Genomic DNA, 24,951 nt, shown 5'->3' on the forward strand with positions numbered 1-24,951 from the left:
GTAAGTCATAAGAAATTTGGTTTAGCCCTAATTATTTGCAAAATCAAAAGGAAATAGATTACCTATAGATGGAGAGGATTGAGAATTCCACATGAAGCACAACACATATGTATACCCACAAGCATGCCAATACATACACCCCATATACATGTTTGCTGAAATGATTAACTTGCATATATACATTTATGTGAATATAACCCTATGAACATACACATACTATTACATACATATCTTTCGTGTTTTTTAAGTCTTTCGATAATGTGGATTTGGCAATAGACATCAGTTATGCAGTATGGTATATAAGATACCTGAGATTGCGTACGATAAACTGTCCTGCAGTGATTAGGGTTCCCCTGCTTGATAGGACCAGGAAAACAGCCATGTAAGTAAGTATATAAATATTCATGAATATAAATATATATATATATATATATATATATATATATATAAATATTTATAAATATATATATATATATATATATATATATATATATATATATATATATATATTTATGAATATAAGTTATTTATATGTATATTTATATTCATAAATATTTATATATATAAATAAATATTTATAAATAAATACACACACACACACACACACACACACACACACATATATATATATATATATATATATATATATATATATATATATATATGAATATGAATTATATATGTATTTATATCCATAAATATTTATATATATATATATATATATATATATATTTATAAATATTTATTTATATATATATATATATATATATATATACACACATATATACATGTTTATATTTATAAATATTTATATACCCTACTTACTTACATGGCTGTTTTCCTGGTCCTATCAAGCAGGGGAACCCTACTCACTGCAGGACCTACACGTTCAGTTTATATATATATATATATATATATATATATATATATATATATATATATATATATATATATACTGTATATATACATACATACATATATATATATATATATATATATATATATATATATATATATATATATATATATATACTGATGAGGAATACCTTAACAACTTCAGATTCGCAAATGACATAGTTCTGTTTAGTGAATCGTAGGAAGAATTGCAAAAGATGATAGAAGATTTTGATAGAGAAAGCAGAAATGCAGGACTGAAATGAATATGGATAAAACTAGGATAATGTTCAATGAAAATGAAGAGACAACATATGGTATTTCCCTACGACTGGAGACCGATAATAAAAGGAGGAAGAGTATAGGATGGAGAGATTTTGGTAAACAAAATGAGATTTATAAATGTAAAATGCCACTTTCTTTAAAAAGAAAAGTATTTAATCAGATGGTCCTACCAGTTTTAACTTATGCATCAGAAACATGGAGCCTTACTAAAGCCCTAGATCATAAGCTAGTTACAACTCAAAGAGCTATGGAGAGAATAATGATGATGGAAATAATACTAAGAGGCAGACAAGAACAACATGTATACGAGAGCAAACTAAAGTAGATGATATTCTAACAAGGAGTTAGAAAAAGAAATGGACATAGGCAGGACATATAATGAGGACAGATAATAGATGGACATTAAGAATAACAGAAGAGAGATTGCAAAAGAAGCAGGGAAAAGAAGAGAAAACGAGGGATTGACGAACTAATTAAGTTTGCGGGAAAATATCCGGAGATTCATCAGAATTTTAGTATTTATATTGATATTCAATGCATCTCAATTTATGAAATTAGCTAACAATAGCAGTTTAAATCCTTCGGGGCTCCTGGTGACTTTTGTGATACTATATAAACGCGTAATTCGCATATAATACTGAGACAGCGCTGAATGATTTAAAAACCTGCTATTTGATATAAAAACTGCATTATAGGTTCCAAGGGGTCAATAGATAAGTTTAAAATAGTGAAATATATAAAATTCATTTTATACTCCGAAATATTACTAGTTGTGGCCAAAAGAAAATAAGAAAAATTAAAGTCTTGAAAAGTTTATGTTGTTTTACAGACGAACATTTACATATTTATAATAGTTTACCATAGAATTTGTTTTCTGTAGTGACCTTTCGCACCGTTTTCTATGACTCGTTACGTAATATACTAAACTATTCTAAGGTAAACTTCTTAAGATAGCAAGGTGTGTCCTCCACTACGCAGAACTACTATTTTCTGGATCGTGATTTCATTATAACAACCATATTTTATATAAAGAAGATAGTGAGGATCTAGTTAAATATTTATTAAATTTCCACCTATTCTTAAATCAGCCAGTTGAACCGGAGGAACTTCAGAATTTCAAACTTGCAGCAAATGTTTTTATGTTGTTCAGGTTAACCTTCATATTTTATATAGCATATATATTTTTCAACGTTGTTACTGACGTTGATATATATCATATTTTTCATTATTTCTTCTCATTTATAGTTTATTTATTTCCTTATTTCCTTTCTTCACGAGGTTATTTTAGCTTTTAGAGCCCTTGGGCTTGTAACATCTTGCATTTTTTTACTAGTGTTGTAGCTTAGCAAATAATAATAATAATAATAATAATAATAATAATAATAATAATAATAATAATAATAATAATAATAATAATAATAATAATAATAATAATAATAATAATAATAATAATAATAATAATAATAATAATAATAATAATAATAATAATAATAATAATAATAACATATTCTTTAATACAGTGGATACATAGTACTTGATTATCTAAATCTTATGGAAGTTAAATTGTAAAATGCTTTAGGACGGATAAATTCTCATTTGAAAATCCTGCTGCCTTATTTTGTGTGTTCATTTGTATCCCTGCTACCAGTCTCTCCTACCACAAAGTTATTAGTATTGTCTGTATCATAGAAATTGTTGACTGCTTTAGCATCGCGAATTGCTGTTTAAAGGTTAAAAAATTTTAAAAACCGCCCATGAATGGCAGAGGCAAGGGGCAGCGACATTGCCTTAGCAAGGACAATACCATAGAGAATAACCATATATGCATATGATCAGCGACAAAGCCCACCCTCCACCCAAACTAGGACCAGGGAGGGCCAGGCAATGTCTGCTGATGCCTCAGCAGAGAGATCTATAGGCTTCCCAAAATCCACCATCCTTAGCTCACAATGATGGTGATGCTACAGCAACCAAAGGAACTAACGAGTTTGAGGGTAACTCGAACCCCAGTCTGGTGATTACCAGGCAAGGACGTTACCAACAGGTCACCACAACCCTATGTAATTGACAGACAAGAACTACGTGTTACTGTATTTGTATCGTAATGTAAACTTTGTAAGACAGTTTTGCATTTGGGACAATTGTACCACTTGTCTCTTGTACCAACCGTGTGTCACACGATCGTACATAAATTATTTTGTATATATTATGCTTGTATCTGCGCTCTTCCCTCGCACTAAAAAGAACCTGTATATTCATGTCTCCGGTTTTCCTCTGTAACATTGTCTGTCTTGTGAACATGAAAATGCCTGTTGCCTTGAGGTTTTGTATATAAAGGAGAGTGTTCTATAATAAAGTTACTCAGTTGATTGCTTCCTGCCTTTGAGTCGCAACCTTTCTCTCGGCCTGTCACATTGGTGACCCCGGAGTGGCCTGAAGCCATTCCCATGGAAACTGCAACGTCCGCCTCATGTACATCTGCCTTACTCTCTGGATGGATTTCAAGATTCGGTGTCCCTGAGCATATTACTTCTGACAGGGGAACCACTTTCACCTCTCAATTGTGGACATCATTAGCGAATCTCCTGGGCATCACCCTACATCAGACAACGGCCTATAACCCCGCTGCCAATGGAATGGTTGAAAGTTTTCATCGCACCCTCAAAGCAGCTTTGATGTCCCGCTGCAAGGATTGCAACTGGTTTACTCAGCTTCCCTGGGTCCTCCTGGGACTAAGGACCACTCCTAAAGACGCCCTCGACGTCTCAGCGGCTGAAATGGTGTATGGCGACCCGTTGGTCGTGCCTGCCGAATTTTTTCCTTCTACAACCTCCTCCGACGATCTCCAGCGCATACGCCACGTCGTGGGAAAATTTACTCCGTGCCGCCAGACTTACAAGCCCCCAGCGAAGCATCACACACCAACGGACTTGCACTCTGCAACGCACGTCTTCCTGCGCAATGACACTAGCAAGCCACTGCTAACGCCCCCTTACATGGGCCCTTTCCTTGTGATCCGATGCAGTCCGAAAGCATTCCTACTAAACATTCGTGGCAAAGAAGACTGGGTCTCCATTGATCGTCTAAAACCTGCTTATCTTCTGCCAGATGGGTCATCTGGCAGAAGATAAGTTCGCCTCTCTAGATCAGGGCGCCCTATTTAACATATACAGTATGTCATTTTTAAGGGGGGAGCCATGTACCAACCGTATGTCACACGATCGTACATAAATTATTTTGTATATATTACGCTTGTATCTGCGCTCTTCCCTCGCACTAAAAAGAACATGAATAATCATGTCTCCGGTTTTCCTCTGTAATATTGTCTGTCTTGTGAACATGAAAATGCCTGTTGCCTTGAGGTTTTGTATATAAAGGAGAGTGTTCTATAATAAAGTTACTCAGTTGATTGCTTCCTGCCTTTGAGTCGCAACCTTTCTCTCGGCCCGTCACACTCTAAACCCGAATGCAGGACGGAAGGGACAGTGCTTATGCACGAACCGCCACTGTCAGGATTACTAGAAACTGTTAGAAACAGTCAAAGGGAAATTTCCTACCTGTACAATCATCTGGAGCTCAGATCTCTCAACACTTGGAAACGTTTTATGTGCACAGATGTCTCAATTCTAACCAGTCAGTAAAGTAAACTTTAACCAGTCAATAAGCTGAACTTTGACCTGTCAATAAGCTAAGCTTTAACCAGTCAACAAACTAAACTTTACCCTTTCACTAAGCTAAACTTTAACCTGTCAACATGCTAAATTTTAGCCAGCCAATAAGATGAACTTTTGCCCGTCAATAAGCCAAATTTTAAACAATCAAAAAGCCAAATTTTAACCATTTAATAATTCAAATTTTAACCATTTATTAAGCCAGATTTTAACCAGCTAATAAGCCAAATTTTAACCCGTTAGTAAGCCAAATTTTAACCAGTTAATAAGCCAAATTTTAACCAGTTAATAAGCCAAATTTTAACCAGCTAATAAGCCAAATTTTAACCAGTTAATAAGCCAAATTTTCACCAGCTAATAAGCCAAATTTTCACCAGCTAATAAGCCAAATTTTAACCAGTTAATAAGCCAAATTTTAACCAGTTAATAGGCCAAATTTTAACCAGTTAATAAGCCAAATTTTAACCAGTTAATGAGTCAAGTTTTAACCAGTTAATAAAACAAATTTCAACTAGCCCTTAGGCTAAAATTTAACCATATAAAAAAGCCATTTTTAACTAGTTAATAAGTTAATCTTTAACCAGACTGAATTAAGATTTCCTTGTTTGTCTACAGCATGAGGTTGATCTCAATTAGCACCAGTCGTCATCTTTCCTTAATCACTGCAACGAGAAGAAAGGCTTCGCACAATATGTTTACGCTTGTCAGATGGATGTGATGCTGATTGATTGATTGATTGATTTGAAGTTTTCTGGCATCCTGACACCAACGGTCATTGACACCGATATCATTTGCTATAAATAAAGAATAAAAAAGGAATTAAATTTGAAACTATAAAAGCAAAGATGTCCTTTTAAAAATTAGCTTTTAGGAGACCTCTTGTAAAAAGTAATATAAAAATTATTCTCCATAGCTCTTCTAGCCTTAACAGCCGCTGATCAGCGTCTTCCTTCCAACGGCTTTGGTCCCCCACCAAGCAGTGCCTATGGTCCTCCTAAAAATAAATCTAAAAATACCACTAGCATCGTACAACACATCCTGCCCAAGAATCTTGGCAAGGATGAATCTGCCATTCTCACCTCGAGCCTCGAACAGATATTCATTACTGAGTTCCAGTGAGTCTGGGAGTTGATGATAATGAGGAGGTGGGGGATACAATACAGTTAGAGTATTTTGATGGGTTTATTACAGATCTTGAGTCTGAAGAAACAATATGAGACAGTTTACGTGGGAAGAATTTCTGACAATTAAAAAACAACAGAAAATCATTCAAATGGATTGATGGGGGAAGGTATGAAAGATTACAAAGTTGATTTAAATTTAGCTTTAGAAATTTGGAATATCATGGGTTTCGTCTTAGATTTATTCCTTTTCGATTATTATTGGTTATTTTTCAGAATGAGAATACTGTATCAAAATTTAAAGCAATTTATTCAGGAAAATTAATGAATATGGTAGAAAGGTTATAAACGAACATTTTGAACTTTGACTGTGAGAATAAGACTAAATTTTTAATGCAGATTTATGGGTAGTCGTAGCCTATTAGACACGTCCCTGATTTGCAGTCTCTTGGCCAGGGGTTCGAGACCTGCTCTCGCTCAATAGTTTCTATTAGTGTCTATAACCTCACCATCCTTGTGAGCTAGGGATGGGAGGTTGGTTTGGGGGAGCCTCTAGGTCTACCTGCTGACTCATCAGCAGCCATTACCTGGCCCTCCCTGATCCTAGCTTGGGTGGAGAGGGGAATAGGGCCCTGATCATATGTATATGGGGTCAGTTTCTAGGGCATTCTCCTGGCCTTTTCATCTGCCATTCAAGACCAACCTTCAAACCTTTAATATGTTATGTTCTGTATACAGATTTGATCACTAGCCTATCTATTGAATTTTTTGTCGACATACAACTATTTGTATAAAATTTTGTCTTATTCATATGATTTCAAATGGTATCGATATCATTAATTATATTTATAGTTACTAAATCCAAAGGACATAATCTATCTGTTAACAAGAGATAATTAATATCAGTGGTAAACTCTGAGGAGACAAAATGTATCCTTCTTAGACTCACTCGTAAGCCTGTTTACGATTAATAAATAGGTGTTATAAATATCTATCATACTGTCAAAATATCTCTATTAATTGTCTTATTATAAAAAGTTGGTCATTTATCGACTATACTATATATGTGTCTGAGACTATTATCTCTTTGATGGATTCTAGCGAGAAAAAAAGTTATACATTAGTGTGTTACAGACTTGGTATAGTTACTTTATTGATTAACTTTTATTTGTTAATTCATTTATGTCATTAATTAGAAGTATAAAGAGTGCAGAGCTACTAAAAAAGTGTGGGGGGACTTAACTGCCACTAGTTGCTCCATACATAACAAACACTGATTAAAGATATGGAATATGACTTACCTCCCCCGCTCCTAGGTTCAGGTTTGACGAGCACGATGATAATCCAAGTATCAGTCTAGGCCTCCCTAGACCTAGATCGGGTTGACGTAACTCACCAAGTTAGCATCTTGAATATTGCTCTTTTCCCTATCATCAAACTACCACTCACTGATTATCCTATACATTAACACTCCTGTGATCATATGCCAAAGATTCAACCATGTTCTCACGGGGCTTGGGTCTTGTCAACAAGGGAGCTAATTTCACCCTCAGTGACTCAGTCTCTTTCCCACAAACATTGCGTCCACCCATCCACTCTTTACACCGGCTCTCCCTTGGTTCACACCACAAAAAGTTTATATATCAATTATAAATGTTATTAATATTTTTTTCCTAGCTATACAAACATTTTTTTGTGAATTAGTATGATGATAAAGTTTTTCCAAGCTGTAGGTATAGATAATTCTTGCAGACGTTTTATGTAAAGCATATATATATATATATATATATATATATATATATATATATATATATATATATATATATATATATGTATATATATATATATATATATATATATATATATATATATATATATATATATATATATATATATACAGTAGTCTCTCTAGAAGTATCTTTAGGAAAAAATATAGGACAAATTCCAGCATAAGAGCAACAGAGAAATCGTTTGGTTTTAAAAGAATAAAAGACAGTAATAATATTGTTTATAATTGTATATTTATAATAAGACCAACAAGATAAATAAGTTTTTGAGTGTGAGACACAGAAAGATTCCTCACGACACAAACTCTATTTTATATAGATTTTTTTCAGTTGAGTTAATGATTAGATTCAATAGAGGATTGACGTATATATGTACACATATTTGTAATATATCTATCATATTTATCATATATTGTAGTTAGGTATACACTCTCACATATATACATATTTACATGCATACTTAAACATATACATAAGGACTATATATATATATATATATATATATATATATATATATATATATATATACATATATATACATATACATATACATATATATATATATATATATATATATATACATGTATATATGCATATATATGTATATATAAATATATATATATATATATATATATATATATATATATTTATATATATATATAAACATATATATGCATATATATATGTATATAAATAAATATATATATATATATATATATATATATATGTATATTTATATATATATATATATATATATATATGTAGATATAATTATATATATTTATATATGTATATATATATATATATATATATATATATATATATATATATATATATATATATATATATATATATACATATGCATATTTATAATTTGTGCTATATTTTGTGTATTAAATTCCTTACACGATTTATAACAATCAGTGACACTCAGAAAAAAAAAGAAAAAAAAATCACTGGATAAATTCTACAAGGAGAGAATCGAAACTAAGTAACAGTTAAACCAACGTCTAAAGGGACTTTTCTCTATTATTTTTTTTCACTTAATCAATATACAAATTGTGCAACAATTCACAGAGAACGAGCCCTAATATCAAAAGATGAAGGAAACACAGAGGTCTGATTTTGAAAGTTAATTGGCTTTGGGTTCTTTACAATAAAAGGCGAAGATTTTCCTTATCTTTCGCACGCTTCTGTCGAAAAGCTGGCTTCGATTATATTTAAGAAAATAAAAAGGGTTATTTACTGTATATATGTATATATATATATATATATATATATATATATACACATTACATATATGTACACACACACACATATATATATATATATACACACACATATATATATATATATATATACATATATATATATATATATATATATATATATATATATATACATACATATTTGTATTTATACTGTACATGTACACATATGCATCTTATATATGTATATACATATATATATATATATATATATATATATATATATATATATATATATACATATATATATATTTATATATATTTATTTGTGTACATACTGTATACTTGTATATATATAGGTATACAGGTGTGTATATATCTATATATACATACTATATATGTATATATATGTATTTTATATAAATATCTAAATCTATATATATATATATATATATATATATATATATATATATATATATATATATATATATATATATATATCAACCAAAATAGGTAAATTCATTCAGCCAGCAAAAACAAGTAAAACTAGATATGTTTCATCACTAAACTAAATTAAGTCGCTTTAAGCTTTTATATATATTAATATCGGGTTATGTCATTGGTCAGTCTAAGATTATACCGTCCTACCTAATATGGCTGGAAATACAAGAAAAGCAAAAAATTGCTATTTGACGAGTCAGCTGACTTGCTAGAAATTCTAGGTTGATCATTGGCTGAAGGAAATGAGAGTGATCTTATGTTTTGTGATAGGAAAGAACCAGAAGCTTGATCCTAAACTAAAGTATGTAATGTAATTGGTCATAACTATTCAATAATTGCGCTTGCCATACAGGGCAAATGGCCCGATTGATAAAAAAAAAGTCATGAAATTAATATTGCTTAACTCGAGAAGTTTTGTGAGACTAGTAAGTTTCATAGTATTTGTTCAGGAATCAATATCTGATAGCGACTGGGTACAACCAAATATCTTCAACGTGCTTCGCCCACAAGCATCGTGGATGTCCGCCACCTTCTATTAGCTGATTCATGTCAACATAATAATAATAATAATAATAATAATAATAATAATAATAATAATAATAATAATAATAATAATAATAATATTGATAATAATAAAAACAATCATAATAATAAAACAGATGATGAGTAATCATAATACTAAAATAGTGACCCACGCGGCTGGTGTGCTCAGCACATCCATTTATGGCTTATCAGAATAGAAGAGCAATGAAACAATGCTTATTTGCGAGCAAAGCAAGTCACTATGAGCAGAGAGCATTCGAGCAGCGGCCAATCTCGATGCTTTTGGGTACAGCGCATCAAAGATTTTTGGCTGCACCCAGTCGCAGCCTCGATATTTCCTCCAATTTGGTAAGAAATAGTTTCTAGAGTTGTTTACCTACGTCACGGGCAGCTCCACTTATATGTTTTAGTTCCTCTTATCACCCTGTGGCTACTGCTGGCCAAAGGCTTCAGCCATGACCTTCCACACGCATCTTTATATGGTGTTTCTATGCCAGTCGGCGCCTGCAAATTTTCATAGCTCGTCAATACACCGTCTTCTCTGGTCAACGGAGTGAAGCCACCCTGGGTAGTTAGTTAGGCTGAGAGGCAGTATGTAGCGTTACGAAGTATCACTGTGTTGAGATTTCTGTGCTTTTGAGATGCCAATAATTACATAAACCTTAAGGTTCTTGGCATATTTTCGATCTAAGGCTTACTATAATACTATTGCAAGATTGTATTTTCATGGAAATATTTTTTATCCCTGAATATATTCTTTTAAACTCACAAGGCCTACATGATTCTTGAGGTGAGTAACTTTTGTTGAATGTGTTTTTTTTTTTTTTTTTTTTATTATGTGAGCCATTTGATTTGTATGGCCGGTGCAACCATTGTAAGCTTTTACCTAACATATAACTACATTAGTTAAATACATATTTTATGTAGCCTATAGTATGTTTCTAGCTCTGATTGGTCATTTTTGGAATCGGTAGAAATGGAAAATTAGGAGCAATTAGATCTGGATTCTGTATCACTAACAAGTCTATTGCTCCTATAAATTCATTCTTGGCATGGAACTTTTTATCTTTTGTTTCACTTTCATTCCCTTTTTCAGTGTCGTTAATTCTTTTGAGTGTTTGTAGTAACAATAGGCACGCAATAGCAATTTAAATCCTCAAGGTTAGACCAGGCTAATCCTTCGCTCATACAGACTAGGCTAGTCCTTTTCTACGGATTAGGCTTGTCCTCTTCGTCTATAGACTAAGTTATTCCTTCCTTCATGCTGAGATAAATTCATACACGACTTGTAGATATGTCATTTATTCATTTTTTGCATTGTGGCCAGCACTGTGTTTTCAGCTTTGTTCTAAGTGAGGCTAGTAATGTTGTTTTGGGGCTAGACTAGTTCCTTGACATGGTAACAATACCTACAGCTTTTTCCACTACAATCAAATTTTACATATTGTTTTAGGCAGCCATCAGGCAGCTGGATTTTATATGGTACTTGTATTTTCCTTTTGATGTTTTATGAAGAGACGCAAGTCGTGGGTGTTCTGAAAAATCCATTGAAGCTGCACATTTTAGCTCTATTTGATTTTGTTTCTATTCTGAAAAATATCTCTTGGATGATCAGTTTTTTCATATCCCTTGACTCTTTCCTCATCTTTCCTGCATAGTATAAAGATCCCTGTGCTAAATGATGGCTGATCATCCCTTTATGGCTTTGCATAGAGGTTTTAGTCAGTGCTGAATGGGTTGCCTCTATTTTATCCATTTATCCTTATTCTCTTATCCCAAGAGTAAGTGATGGCCCAGGGATTAGTTGCTTCGTTGTTCATTACTAATGATTACATCCTATTTTGTACTTTACATTTATAGTGTGGCGCAGTTCTGATAGGCCCTGCTGCTTCCCTCGGTCCCTTTGGTGACCGCTGAGGTAGTGGCAGTAGGGGATTTAGCATATGAATCTTCATTTGTAGTGGAAAACGGGAGAGGTAGGGATGTGGTATCCTAGCAGCACCAACCAAAATCAGGTGAATCCCTCATCAGGTTGGGAGGAACGAAGAAAAGAAAAGTCCCCTTTTGTTCATTTTTTAATGTCGGCTACCCCCCAAAATTGGGTGAAGTGCCACTTTAGATAGATAGACTTTTATAACCTCCAGGCATTATTTGTCATGCACATAATGGATTTCCTCACATCTTATCCTCGCAATGTCCTTTTCATCTTGTAGCCATCTTATTCATTACCAAATAAGCACTGGTTTTCCAGGTCCCCTTATTTAGCTCTTGGGACTAGATCCCCTTTTTATTCTGTGTTATGAAAGAACAGCAGAAACATATCTGTATGAGCTGCTTCCACTAGTACAACCTTACATTGAGCTCATCTTTTGAGGGAATATTCTAGAACTATGATCCAACATAAACTGCCACATGAACTGGTAAGGTTCAGTGTTAACTCACAAAAACAAGGTCACTCTCTTACTATATTCTTTATCTTTAGAGGAAAATTATATCTAGTTGGCTTCCAACTGGGCCTATGTCTTGAGCTGCAAAGCTTGCCTCATAAGAAAAACCTAGCCTGGGCTATTATCTTTCATGATCATGCTTGCTTAATAGAGTGTAGGGCTATCACGTTCTCGAAAGTGAGAGTAGACTTGGGCCTCTTATCTACTAGTCCAGTTCCATTTCAAGCGGTGCAGCACAATGGGCATTAGCTTGACGACTCTCACTGGTTCACAAAGAAGATTCAGTATTATCTCTCAAACACCATCAAGACTTTGAAGGACGGATATGAATTCCAGTTGTATGATATCCATTGAGCAGCCGGTTTCATCTTGGACTAATTCATAACTGTTCTCCTTCTATTATAGCGCTTGAGAGCCTTCAGAGACTAATACCTTTAGCAACCACTGGCAATCCCTAGGCAGGTTCATCCATACTGATCATTCTGCTAGACCTGACTTTCAAGCCAGTCGATGGATGACGTCATCTCTAGCGTGGAATTCTAAGCCTTATAAGGCATATTCTTTCAGGTCCGTCCCATCTTTCGCGGTTTCTTCGTTCTCTTCCATTCTTTTTCTGACTACTTTTAAAAGTCTACTGTTCTGAATGACACTTGTAGTATCGCATTAAATGGAACTCATGAAATGTCTTGCCAAGTGCTATTGGATACACTCAGTATTCGCTTTGTTCCTGATGGTGAATATTTTTTTTTTTTTTTTTGATCGAGATCAAGTCGTTCTGTCAGATATCTATTGTATCTTTAAGGGTGTACCCCACATCAGTTTTATCAGCTTGAAAGGGCCCGCAGGATCAAGGAGCGCTTCTGTTAGGGCTACAACGATAACTTTTCCTGGGCCGGAGGTGGTGAATCCAACTTAAAAAGGGGAACACCATCACTGCATTTTTGGTAAAATCTTATTAAATATAATTCATATCTAGGGAAACTTACTTATTCACTGTAATGGCTAGTAGTGGTAACATGTATGCCTTGTATTCACATGGCAGCATATCAGTCCCAGCCCGGGACCATAAGTTTAAGCTGTTTTACTGGGGAGGCCACTGCTGTGGTTGGGCACCACAGTGGGGCGTCAGGCTTGTCCGGTTAATGTTCTGGTGAGCATCTATTCTGATGGAACTGGAACTGAAACCAGACACTTTTAACCATTAAAGTGTCGTACACGCCACGTTGAAAAAATATATCTAAATCAAGGTTAAAAGATTTATATTTGGTTCCTAACAAGAGTACATCATGAATAACCCCAAATGCTATATCTATTAGTTTTTGATAAATATTATGAAATCCATCAAATAATATAGCTTGATTTTGGCCCACGAAGAAAAAATACTGAAATTCTATGGATATATAATTTCTCTGTAAAAGAAAGCATTTTATAAAGAGGATATAGCTAAGAACTCTATCCTCACAGCAGTGTGGTCTAGCATGCACAAGCTATGGAAAAGACTGTCTCTCTAAAATTAGATATTCACATAAATTCTTTGGCTCTGATAAGTTTGATCGTTGCATCACAGTTCAAATAATCAGGAAATATTATCCTATTAGTCCTTAAATTACTAGGTTTCTGCTCCTTCTCTCTATTATTATTATCATTATTATTATTACTAGCTAAGCTACAACCTTAGTTGGAATAGCAGGATGCTATAAGCCCAAGGGCTCCGACAGGGAAAAAATGACCCAGTGAGGATAGGAGGTAAGGAAATAAATAAACTATATGTGAAGAAATGAACAATTAAAATAAAATATTTTAAGAATAGTAACAACCTTTGATCATTAAAAGTATATATGGTATCTAACGCCTCATATTTTACACACACCCGTATTGTAATCTATCCACAATCAATCTCGATTTTTTTTGGACTTTTATCTAGGCAATATTGTAGATAAAAGGCAATTAAAAATTGTCATATTTACTTAGTAAACATATATGCTTTATCAAAGTCTAATTTTGCTATTTCAATATGGGTTTATCAAAACAGTAACAACAAACGTTTATCAATCGAGTTTGAACCAGTGTGACCTGATGCTCAGTTGTTACTAAGATATCGTTTTAGAATATCTAATGAAAATTTATAAAATAAACTTATACCCAAGTCGTTAATTCACAATAGTGTCTTCGTTGAGATTTATTATTATTTTTTAATATATTAAATTCTATTTTTCCTCTCACATATCCCCAAATAAGCAATCTTCATTTATTTCGATATTTGATTCCTAAATGGAATGTCAATATTCTATCACTGTAGTGTTTCATCAAACAAATATTCATAACTATTTATATTCCAATTTAGTCTACAAAGCAAATCTTGATAATTAAGATCACACCAAAAAGGGTTTTATCTATTTATGACTTTTGTAATTTTCCGTGGGAATTGTGACCGTCAAAAAGACTTCTGTTCTTGTCATAGTTTGAGGGTTATTCCATTAAGAGAGAGAGAGAGAGAGAGAGAGAGAGAGAGAGAGAGAGAGAGAGAGAGAGAGAGAGAGAGAGAGAGAGATGTAAGATATAAAGTAATGTAAGATATAAACGCCAGATGTCTCTTGAGCTAATGACTCGAGTGTCGTGTCCGTAATGACAAAAAGTCTTCGTCTACCTAACACAAACAGAATATTCATCATATTTCATATAATGATAACAATTATTTCTCATGATATAACTTTCTTACATTCAAATAATTCTCCCAAAATAAAGAATAAAATCTAATCTTTTTTCTTCATCCGTACGAATGTGGCTTTTTTTTTTTTAAATTTAAAATCTGGTCTGACTAGACCCATAGACCCACGGTGCATAGACCATCACAGTAACGTATTCTGACTCTCAGTCCCCTATGTGCATAGACCAGACAGTAACGTATTTTGTACCATAGATTTCCCTAATGTGGACGTTTATGTCACTTCGTACATTTATTGAACAACTATAAGAGTTTGAAGTCGCTTATGTGTCAAAATAGAATCTCCCTCCCCCCCTTTTTTTTTCTTTTTTGTAAAGAGCATTGGTGTTCGAAGGCTCTTTTTTTCTTTGCAATGAATTATGAATAAGATAATATTTCGACAGATTGAATATTTCCTCTGAGGTCATACCTTTGTATTACATGAATATGGGAAGCATGATTTTTAATAAATCAAAAAATGCGTTGCTTACCGGACATCTTAAATCTAAGATTATTGCTCTATCTTTTCTGAATAAAAAGGGGGAATGTAAATTGCAAGGGCCTCTTTGAAAATAGCTATATAAAGCTACTCCAGAATCTCGAAAATATATGGAAATATGAAATCTTCATCTTATGTTTTTTGAAAGAGTTGGCGCCAAAGGGTTGCTACCGTTGCTCGAAGGATGAGCTTTGCTGTCCTCTCCCATAAACACAGAATGTTTCGAATTTCCAATCCATATTTTTGTCTGGACGAGAGACGTTTCACGAAATATTGCTTTCTTCTTCTGGTTTCTCCTCTTCTTTATTTACCTGATCTCATCTGGAACGAAGAGCGTTTTTAGACATGACCAGCTGAGCCAAAGTACGAACGATTTTCAAGGTGTGCGGACGGATGGGATATTTTCCTAGTCGGCAACTCACTACGGATTCTTGCACATAGTACCTGCACAAAAAAAAAAAAGGAAAAAAAAAGTATATTGATTATCAACTCTCTTATGTGGCTGAATATCAGATTGAAACAAACCAAGAAAAATTTAGCTTTTTGTAGGTTAGTCTAACGATTTTTTTTTTTAAATCATGATTTGAAAGTATTAGGCTTTTGTGTAACTTCAAATGAGCTCTTGATACCAAAATAGAAAAAAGGCATAAATTAATATTTGTTTTTGTTTTGTAGAACACAGTCTTCAATGCTGTTGAACTTGAAATTCTTGAAACCGCCCACAATTTACAGGTACGCCTACATCTACTTTGATTTTCATACAAAAAATTTAAGCATGTTTCAATCCATAAAATTTAATGCCTAAATTGCTTTAACCAATGGAAATTTTCTTATTAGACTTTTATGAATCGTCTGGCAGTATTACCAAACTGTCCAGTACTAGGATTTATATGATTAAATTTTATTAAATATAATTTATACGAGGAAATTCTTTATCAAAACAAACACTATTTTAGAATAAGCTGAACAGTAATATGTCCTTAATATTACTTACTGTACACTATATTATTTATCTTTATTTTCAGTAAATTGATATTGCCAATAATGAAGAAAGGAGCACCATGTCTGATATTCTGAATACTGGTAAAAATTGCCTTTTACTTTGAGCTCTGGTGTTTTATGATTATTCATTTTGGCTTCCTTTTTTTTCTAGATTAAAAGGAGTCCCTTCACTTACCTGAGTTCTTCAGCATAATGCGTCGCCCAGTAGTGAAGCGCCCGAGGGCTGTGGTGGAGAAGTGTGTTCAGCACACTGCAGTATTGGTGAGTCAGGCAGGCCTCAGACCCGTTCATTTCTCTAGTGCGTTCTGGCTGAAGAAGAACCAGAAGCTGGGGGACGCTGTAGGAGAGCCAATCCTCCACAGGAGCGTGCTGCAGGAGGCAAAATAATAGATAACCTAGAATGAGGTAGAGCGCATACCTTCGCCTATTTCATGTTGTGTATCGTAAGATGCAAGAGAAAGAAATGGACATGGGTAGGACATATAATGAGAAGGATAGACAACAGATGGACATTAAGAATAACAGAATGTGTTCCTGGAGATTGCAAAAGAAGCAGGGGAAAGATAAGACAATGGATTGACGAACTAAGAAAGTTTGCGAGTGTGGACTGGCACAGAAAGACCATAAACAAACGCAAGTGGAAGCCGTTGTCTGAGGTCTTTCTTGTGTAGTGAACTAGTAACAGCTGATAATGATGAGGATGATGACGATCACAAGATTGGCAATTGAATTATACACATTTTGGTGCTAGTTTCATGCAAATCAGATAAAAATTGGCCATTATATGGCAAAATAATGTTTTTGAGCTTTTAGTGACCTTGGCTTTGACCTTTTACCCAATCACTCATAAAATCTGATCAAATTGTCTTTAGATCATGGCTAATCATTCCACAAAATTTCATGAGATTTGGTATAATAGTTTTGAGTTATGCGAATCACAAACACAAAGACAGACATACAAACAAATACACTCCTATTAAAACATAACCTTCGCAACGAAGTTGGCGAAGGTAACAAGATGATCCACAAACGAAACAGATATACCTAGTAAAGCACTCTGAGAGTGCAAAGCTCCGCCATGGCAGCTTATTTCTCAAAACCAGCTTGCCTTTCCCAGAATCAATTTAGACCGTAGGCGTATTTGAGTCTGTATGACAACCATCTGCGAACTTATGAGTGAATACGTGCTTTGGGCCTATTAGCCATTTAATGTTCCCCTTATATCAGACAGTCATAGCAATAAACTCCTAGCCTGTATGACCCATGGGGTCGAGGCAAGTTTTAAGTCTGTGCGACAACCATGCACAAAGTTGGGATTAAGGTTAATTTTGTCGACATTTTGTTCGACCTTGAACTTGACCTTTGACCTAGGACTTTCAAAATTGAATCACTTCCACATCTCAACATAACAATTAATCGCTGAAAGTTTCACTACTCTATGAGTAAAATTGGGGACAGGAAGTTGTTCACAAACAAACAAACAGACAAACAGGGGCAAAAACATAACCTCCTCCCAACTTTGTTGTCTGAGGTAAATATTCTCCCAGGTTGACGGATTGATGTTCCCCACTTAGTGACTCCCTAAACTCACCTGCAGCAAGGTAGTCAGACTTGGCCCAACCTCGTCGCTTGGACTGTGTGAATTCGCCACCCAAGAAAGCTCGTTGACCGAAGACAGGAGCTCGTAGAGGCAGCCAACGCTCGTGTGGATCACCTCCTGCACCAGTCGTAGCAGCTGAAGGATTTGGAACTTGTTATATGCTTACGTGAAATACCACCTTCTGGTAAAAAGTTGAAATTTATATGAAAAAAACCGCTTTGTGAGTCTTGTATATATTTAAGATGTTAAATAAGAGTTATAATTATTATACAATATTTCCTATGACTCTAACTAACATTACTGCATATAATGTGCGCAGAGACTAAGCCACCTTCTTCAGTTTGGTAGGTGGTGTCGAAAAAACGTTTATTATGGACCTTTCTGCATCAAATGCTCTCAATTTTACTTCTTGGTTAACCATCTCTTACTAGACATGAAGTTCTAAGACATCATTATCTGTCATTTTACGTCTATTTTGATCTTGAGCCAAGAAATTATCGTTATTAATCTTCCATTGAAAGTTTGGAAAAATTATTAGTGTCTCATAATAACTGAAATAAGGATATTTGAATAATTTCTGAGACTGAGTGTACCTAATAGGTTATTCGTAGACAAAATCAAATTGAAAATTTACCTAAAGTATAAATACATAACAAGAAAAAGTCCATTAAATGGTACTAAAGAGGAAATAAAAGAAATATAAGAAATATAAAAGGATCCCTTGTAAAGTTAGTTCAAGTTTAGTTGCATGATAAGAAAGTCATATAAAAGATACACAAAAACTTCACCCCTTTCGACTGAACACTTACCTCGCTTTCAGGTAAATTTTCCCAAGCATTTGAAGAGAGTTCCCGGAAATCTGTGAGCCATCGCGTGCAGGTGAAGTTGTAAACTGCTGGCACTTCCGGCACAGTCATGACTTCGTTTATCAGCTCCTTCAGACACTCGTTCTTATTCTGCTGAAGAGCCTGGTAATGGAAGGAAGAGCTGGTAAGGTTAAAATTGTGCATTTTGCATTCTCTTATAAAGAGATTAGGATGAGGAAACTAAAGGAAATGAAGGATTTATATCACAAATAGAATTCTTTTTTTCAGTAGGTGCCTGAGGCAAGATCGGTCATCAAATTGAACGGTCTTGTACAAAAGCCTCTAAATGACAACGGATACGATTTCAATAATTTGAAAATTAAAAAGATTGAAGAATATGGCAAGAGACCCGCCATAGTGATTAATCTTAGGTTTAAAGGCCACTCATAAATGGCAGAGGCAAGGGACAGAGACATTGCCCTAGCAATCAGGACAATACCCTAGAGACTGACCATATAAACATATAATCAGTGCCATAGCCCCTCTGCACCCAACCTAGGACCAGGTAAACCTGTAGATTCCCCCAACCCCCCATCCTTAGCTCACAATGATGGTAAGGTTGCAGTGACCAAAGGAACCAACGAGTTTGAGCGGGACTCGAACCCCAGTCTGGCGATCACCAGCCAAGGACGTTACCAACAGGCCACCACAACCCTAAATGCTTCGATTCTAAATGATAGATACCTTCATCTTCAGAGGGCACCTCTGTGTTCCTTGTAGGCAAGTCGATAACGTTTCCAGAGTAAACGCCAACAACTCCAGCTCATCCTGACGTTCCTGCAGGTCGTCCTCCTCAAGCCTGTCTCCCTGTCTGTCTCTACTGCACTTGGAGTATCGCTTCAAAAGACCTTGCAAGGTCTGGAGCATGTTTGGATCCTGAGGATATGTACATATTACACAATTACTTCTAAGGAAAGGACAAGTGTATTCATGCCGTTATGTAATAATTAAGGTAATTGTAAGTACATTCAGGCCATTATGTAATAGTTAAAGCAATTATAAATACATTCAGGCCATTATGTAATAATTAAAGTATGGTTTGATCGGCTTTCCTACTTAAATGTTATACACAGAGGTTCTATTCAGTCAAAAATGATAGTGCACATGTTAAAGATGACACAATCAATTACATATATACAGTAGGTATACATAACGGGTTTTATACACACACATATATATATATATATATATATATATATATATATATATATGTATATATATGTATATACATATGTACATATATATATATATATATATATATATATATATATATATATATATATATATATATATATATATATATAAATAGATATATTTAGGAATGAGAAAGACTTTTGACTTAGACAGCTATGTAAACAATTCACATGCAAGTACTGTATGTCATACAATTGAATTCTTAAAGATAACACGAATGAATAAAGTACCCTTCATACATTTCTAACGAAGAATGAAGTAGGTACAGAAAATGAATAGTGCTAATGAAAAAGAACAATAAATGATAAAAGGAACTACTTTCTTAATTTATAGCTTTTCTCTTTTCAATAAGTTGAAGATTGCCAAGCAAGTTCCTGGACATTTTTTTCGCAATGAATACCAACATCGACAATAGCTAACCTTCCAAAAAAGTCTTTTCACAGGGAAGTGTTTGGCAACACCTTGCTGCAACTCTTGCAGTCTAGAAAACTGGTCTTCAATGATCTCTGCAGACAGCAGGTCAGCCTGAAGTTCGGAGAATTCAATCTCGATGTCCCTCTCTTGCAAAAGATCCTGTTGTGGAGTTCGAAGGTTCCCTTCGTATAATGTCTGTTTCTGTTGAATGAAGGGGACGGCTTTAGAATGATACAATCTCATGTTTAAACTTTAATATATACTTGATCCCGATCCTAAAATTTGATAAAAATATTGAAGGGTTATACACAGTATGGTTAGAAGTACTAAAATTGTGTTAAGGATAACATTCATTGTGTGGGGTTGGAGAGAGAGAGAGAGAGAGAGAGAGAGAGAGAGAGAGAGAGAGAGAGAGAGAGAGAGAGAGAGAGAATCATGATATTATATAATGGAATGTGTAGCCTACACGCCCTTACAATGATTGATTTAAAGAAAATGCTTTGGGCTATATTATGTTGGAACTTAACAACCAGAAATTTGTCTTACTTTTTTCTTTCGAGGTAAAACATCACAGATTCCAAAAATGGTTAAATTATAACACAATCAAAGGCAAATTTACAGGAAGTATTGCAATTCTCTACCTGAGACTCTCAATTTGATTTATCAATAACATAAACAAAAGTAATATGTGGTCCTTACAAGAGACGACGCCACCCACAGAGAGTGGAGCAAATGGAAGAGAAGCGTAGAGGTGGAGAGGGTGTAGAAGTGGACTTCCTTGACGTCGTCGCGTCCATCCGGAACATCAGCGAGATTCAGGGACTGACTCCTCCTCGGTGGTTCTCTGTCAGGACACAAAGAATGTTTAAGTGGACTCCAAAAGGCACGAGAAGATTTGGACGACCCTGGCCTACATGGCTGATGACTATGAAGCGTGAAGAAGATGATGAATGGAGAGACGACTGGTGGAGTATAACCGAGTCACTTTGCGTCAATTAGCGGAGGAGGAGATAATGATGATGATGATGCAATATATGCAGCTGTTTTATTATTATGATAAGTTAAGCGATTTCTTTCTTAAGTAGTAGGAAACAAAGGCTGGTGACCCACATACTCCCAGGATTACAGCAGCTACGGTTTTTTTTCTCTTATTAAATATTTGTCAGTAAAATGCAACTTTAGGTAGTCAAACTACATCTATCTATCTATCTACAAAGCCACTTCCCCTTATTTTGGGGGGTAGCCACCATAAAAAATGGGGGACTTCTTCTCTTCGTTCCCACTAACCTGACGAGGGATTCATCCGAGTTTGGTTGGTACTGCTAGGGTACCACAGCCCAAACTCCCCCGTTACCCACAACAAATGAAACTTCAAATGCTGAAACCCCTACTGCTGCTACCTCAGCGGTCACCAAGGCGAAGTACATTATTATGAAGTTTGTCCCATACTAAAAAATAAGCTTTATCATATTTTCCTTATATTTTCCATCTTCTCTTCTTTACTATGTCTCCCTTTTGTGGTGTCCATGTTATTATATTGTATACACACTAGTTACATTTGAAAGTTAATTAAAGAACCATCTTTGTAGCCCTGGATCTGTGTGCTTCCCTTCCATGACCTTTCCTGATTCAAGACGACTGTTTAGTACCTCTAACAGTAAGGCATTTGTTGACCGAATGCCCCAATTATAACAACTTAAGGAATAGATATTTGTTTGAGGCTCGAGGTGAGGGTGGCAGGTTCATCCTTGCCAAGATTCTTGGAAATGATGTGTCCTACCATGCAAGTGGCATTTTTAGATTTATTTCAGAAGCAGGTCTTCTGAAAAATATTTAACTTTTATGACATTCAACTTTTATGATTTTAATTGAATACTCTTTTATTTTTAATTTTATTTTATTTTTTATTTTTGTATACATAAATTAAATGTTACCGGCGTCAATGACCTCAGATGTCAGGATGCCTGAGAACTTTAAATCAATCAATCCTGACTCAAGAGGCAGCCTGGATTGATCAGTTATCCCTTCCTATCTATAATCTTATTTTGGGATTTAGCTTAGAACGAAAACATATTAGCCACTCTAATACATTGCAGTCCCTTATCATGTTTAATCCAAAGAAAAATCGGTTCAATGAGCTTATACAATACTATTAAAACTATTATTATGAAGGATAAAAATCTAGCTTCTTTTGATATGTCTTGCATGTGTACTCCTGAAGCATAGTAATTACATTAATGGCATTTACTGGCACAGAATATCGAGTCAAGTATGATGGGGATAGAGAGGACTGGAGACTGAGGAGAGAGGACGGAGGCTTAAGGAGAGAGGACTGAGGTTTGAGGACTGAGGAGAGAGGACTAAAGACTCAGGACTGAGGGGAGAGGACAGAGGGGAGAGCGCTGAGGATAGAGAACTAAGGGCTGAGGACAGAGGGCTGAGGACTGACGAGAGAGGACTAACGCAAGAGGACTGAGGACTGACGAGAGAGGACTAACGCAAGAGGACTGAGGACTGAGGAGAGAAGACAGAGGGGAGAGGACTAAGGAGAGAGGGGTGAGGACTAAGGAAAGAGGATTGGGGACTGAGGAGAGACGACTGATGATAGAGGACTAATGACTAACTATTGAGGACTGAGATCTGAGGACTAATGAGAGAAGACAGAGGGGAGAGGACTGAGGAAAGAGGACTGAGGTCTGAAAACTGAGGAGAGAGGACTGATGATCGAGGACTGAGGAGAAGGGACTGAGGACTGAAGACTGAGGAGAGAGGAAAGAGGACGGGTTATAGAGGACTGATGATAGAGGACTGAAGACTGAGGCCTACCCGGGCATCGAAGGTCGGTCGAGGACACTTTTGCTGCGATTCGGCAACTCGAGATGAAGGGGCGATGAGCCGTGGTACGTCTCCATGGCGCTGATTGACCTGGGCATGCGCGTTCGAGGCACTCCCTCGGGGGTCATCGATCGAGATATGCCGTGTCCTGAAACTGTCAAAGAGGTTAAACAATTCTATTGGTTGAATTAGAATAAAATCTTTAAAATCAAGAGAGGTAAAATTATATTGGTTTTAGGAAAAGTAAATTTTTAAAATCAAGAGAAGTAAAATTTTATTGGTTCAACGATGAGATGATATTTAAAATCAAGAGAAGTAAAGTTCTGTTGGTTGAACGAAAAGCAAAACTTTATAATCAAGAGAGGAAGTAAAGGCAAATTTGATTGATTGTGAGCATAAAAGAATAATGAAAGTTGAATAATACTAAAATGAGTAAAATAAGGAAAAAGATGAGCTAGGAAATTCAAGGTATTAAAATTTAATAAAAGCTATGGACGCTCAATTAAACTCAAGAGAAGAAGCAAAGGGAAATTAGTTTAAACTAATTGATTAAAAACATGAAAGAGAAACGGAGACTCAGTGTTTTCAAAACCACGAAGGGGACCACGGGCTCTTGCACGAAGGCAGCCCGTAAGTAAGATAAGCTTGTGAAAGAGTCAGATCCTATCAAAACACGAAGGACGGGCAGGATGATGATGGGAGGACAGCAGCATGACGACCAAGGCAGGAGTCCGAAGCTCAGTCGAGGGGCACCGCAAAGGCCTCCCCAAACCCTGTTCCTATTCGGTCCTATAGATATTGATTCTTTCTTATTGAAGGTCCGAAACGGAATAAACATTTAAAAACCATGGAAATGGGGATAAATATGTGCTAGGAAAATCTAGAGATTAAGGGTTTAGGAAAACTATGGAATCTCTCTTTTCCGATTTCTTTAAGAAAGAAAAAAAGCATATTTAAGTAGAAAATAATAACAAGCAGAAAATTTAGAAAAGTCTAAAGAAAGTATGTAACTGGGCTTTCACTGAAAACCTTTATATCCGAAGTTGAGAGCGAAATGAAAAAAAAATTATTCATACAAACTAGCGTTGGCACTTGGATCGAAAAGAACATTGGTTCTCTTTTCGTGTCTTAATATTTTCTATTCCTTTCCGTTTTTTTTTTTTTTTTTTTTTATATTTTCGTTTAGTTATTAATTAGTGATTGCAGGACAGGATAAGAAATTAAACTATAAGAGAGATTACTCGAGTGCCATATGTGGATGAGATCATGCTGAGGGGGCAGATGGAGATGGTTTGGGCATGCTCTTTGCACTACACAAGAGAGATTAGTTCACCAAACTTTCAACTGGGCTCCACAAGGCACTAGAAGAGTTGGAGGACC

The 24,951-nt window shown here is 35.0% G+C and overlaps 1 protein-coding gene across 1 annotated transcript in view; it reads right to left on the minus strand.

The window, feature by feature from the left end:
- Positions 1–15,701: 15,701 nt before the first annotated feature.
- LOC137629043 (uncharacterized protein C12orf56-like) overlaps positions 15,702–24,951 on the minus strand; it is a 68,435-nt gene continuing 59,185 nt past the window's right edge. Inside the window, exons 7-14 of the mRNA XM_068360310.1 lie at positions 23,563–23,725; positions 21,436–21,580; positions 20,743–20,937; positions 19,813–20,004; positions 19,072–19,230; positions 18,254–18,397; positions 16,838–17,031; positions 15,702–16,104 (exon numbers count right to left, since the gene is read on the minus strand). Of these exons, the coding sequence (XP_068216411.1) occupies positions 15,978–16,104; positions 16,838–17,031; positions 18,254–18,397; positions 19,072–19,230; positions 19,813–20,004; positions 20,743–20,937; positions 21,436–21,580; positions 23,563–23,725 (1,319 nt within the window). The 3' untranslated portion in view covers positions 15,702–15,977. The remainder of the gene's footprint in view (positions 16,105–16,837; positions 17,032–18,253; positions 18,398–19,071; positions 19,231–19,812; positions 20,005–20,742; positions 20,938–21,435; positions 21,581–23,562; positions 23,726–24,951) is intronic.

The sequence above is a fragment of the Palaemon carinicauda genome, chromosome 37 (genome assembly GCF_036898095.1).
Source record: "Palaemon carinicauda isolate YSFRI2023 chromosome 37, ASM3689809v2, whole genome shotgun sequence".
Taxonomy (NCBI): domain Eukaryota; kingdom Metazoa; phylum Arthropoda; class Malacostraca; order Decapoda; family Palaemonidae; genus Palaemon; species Palaemon carinicauda.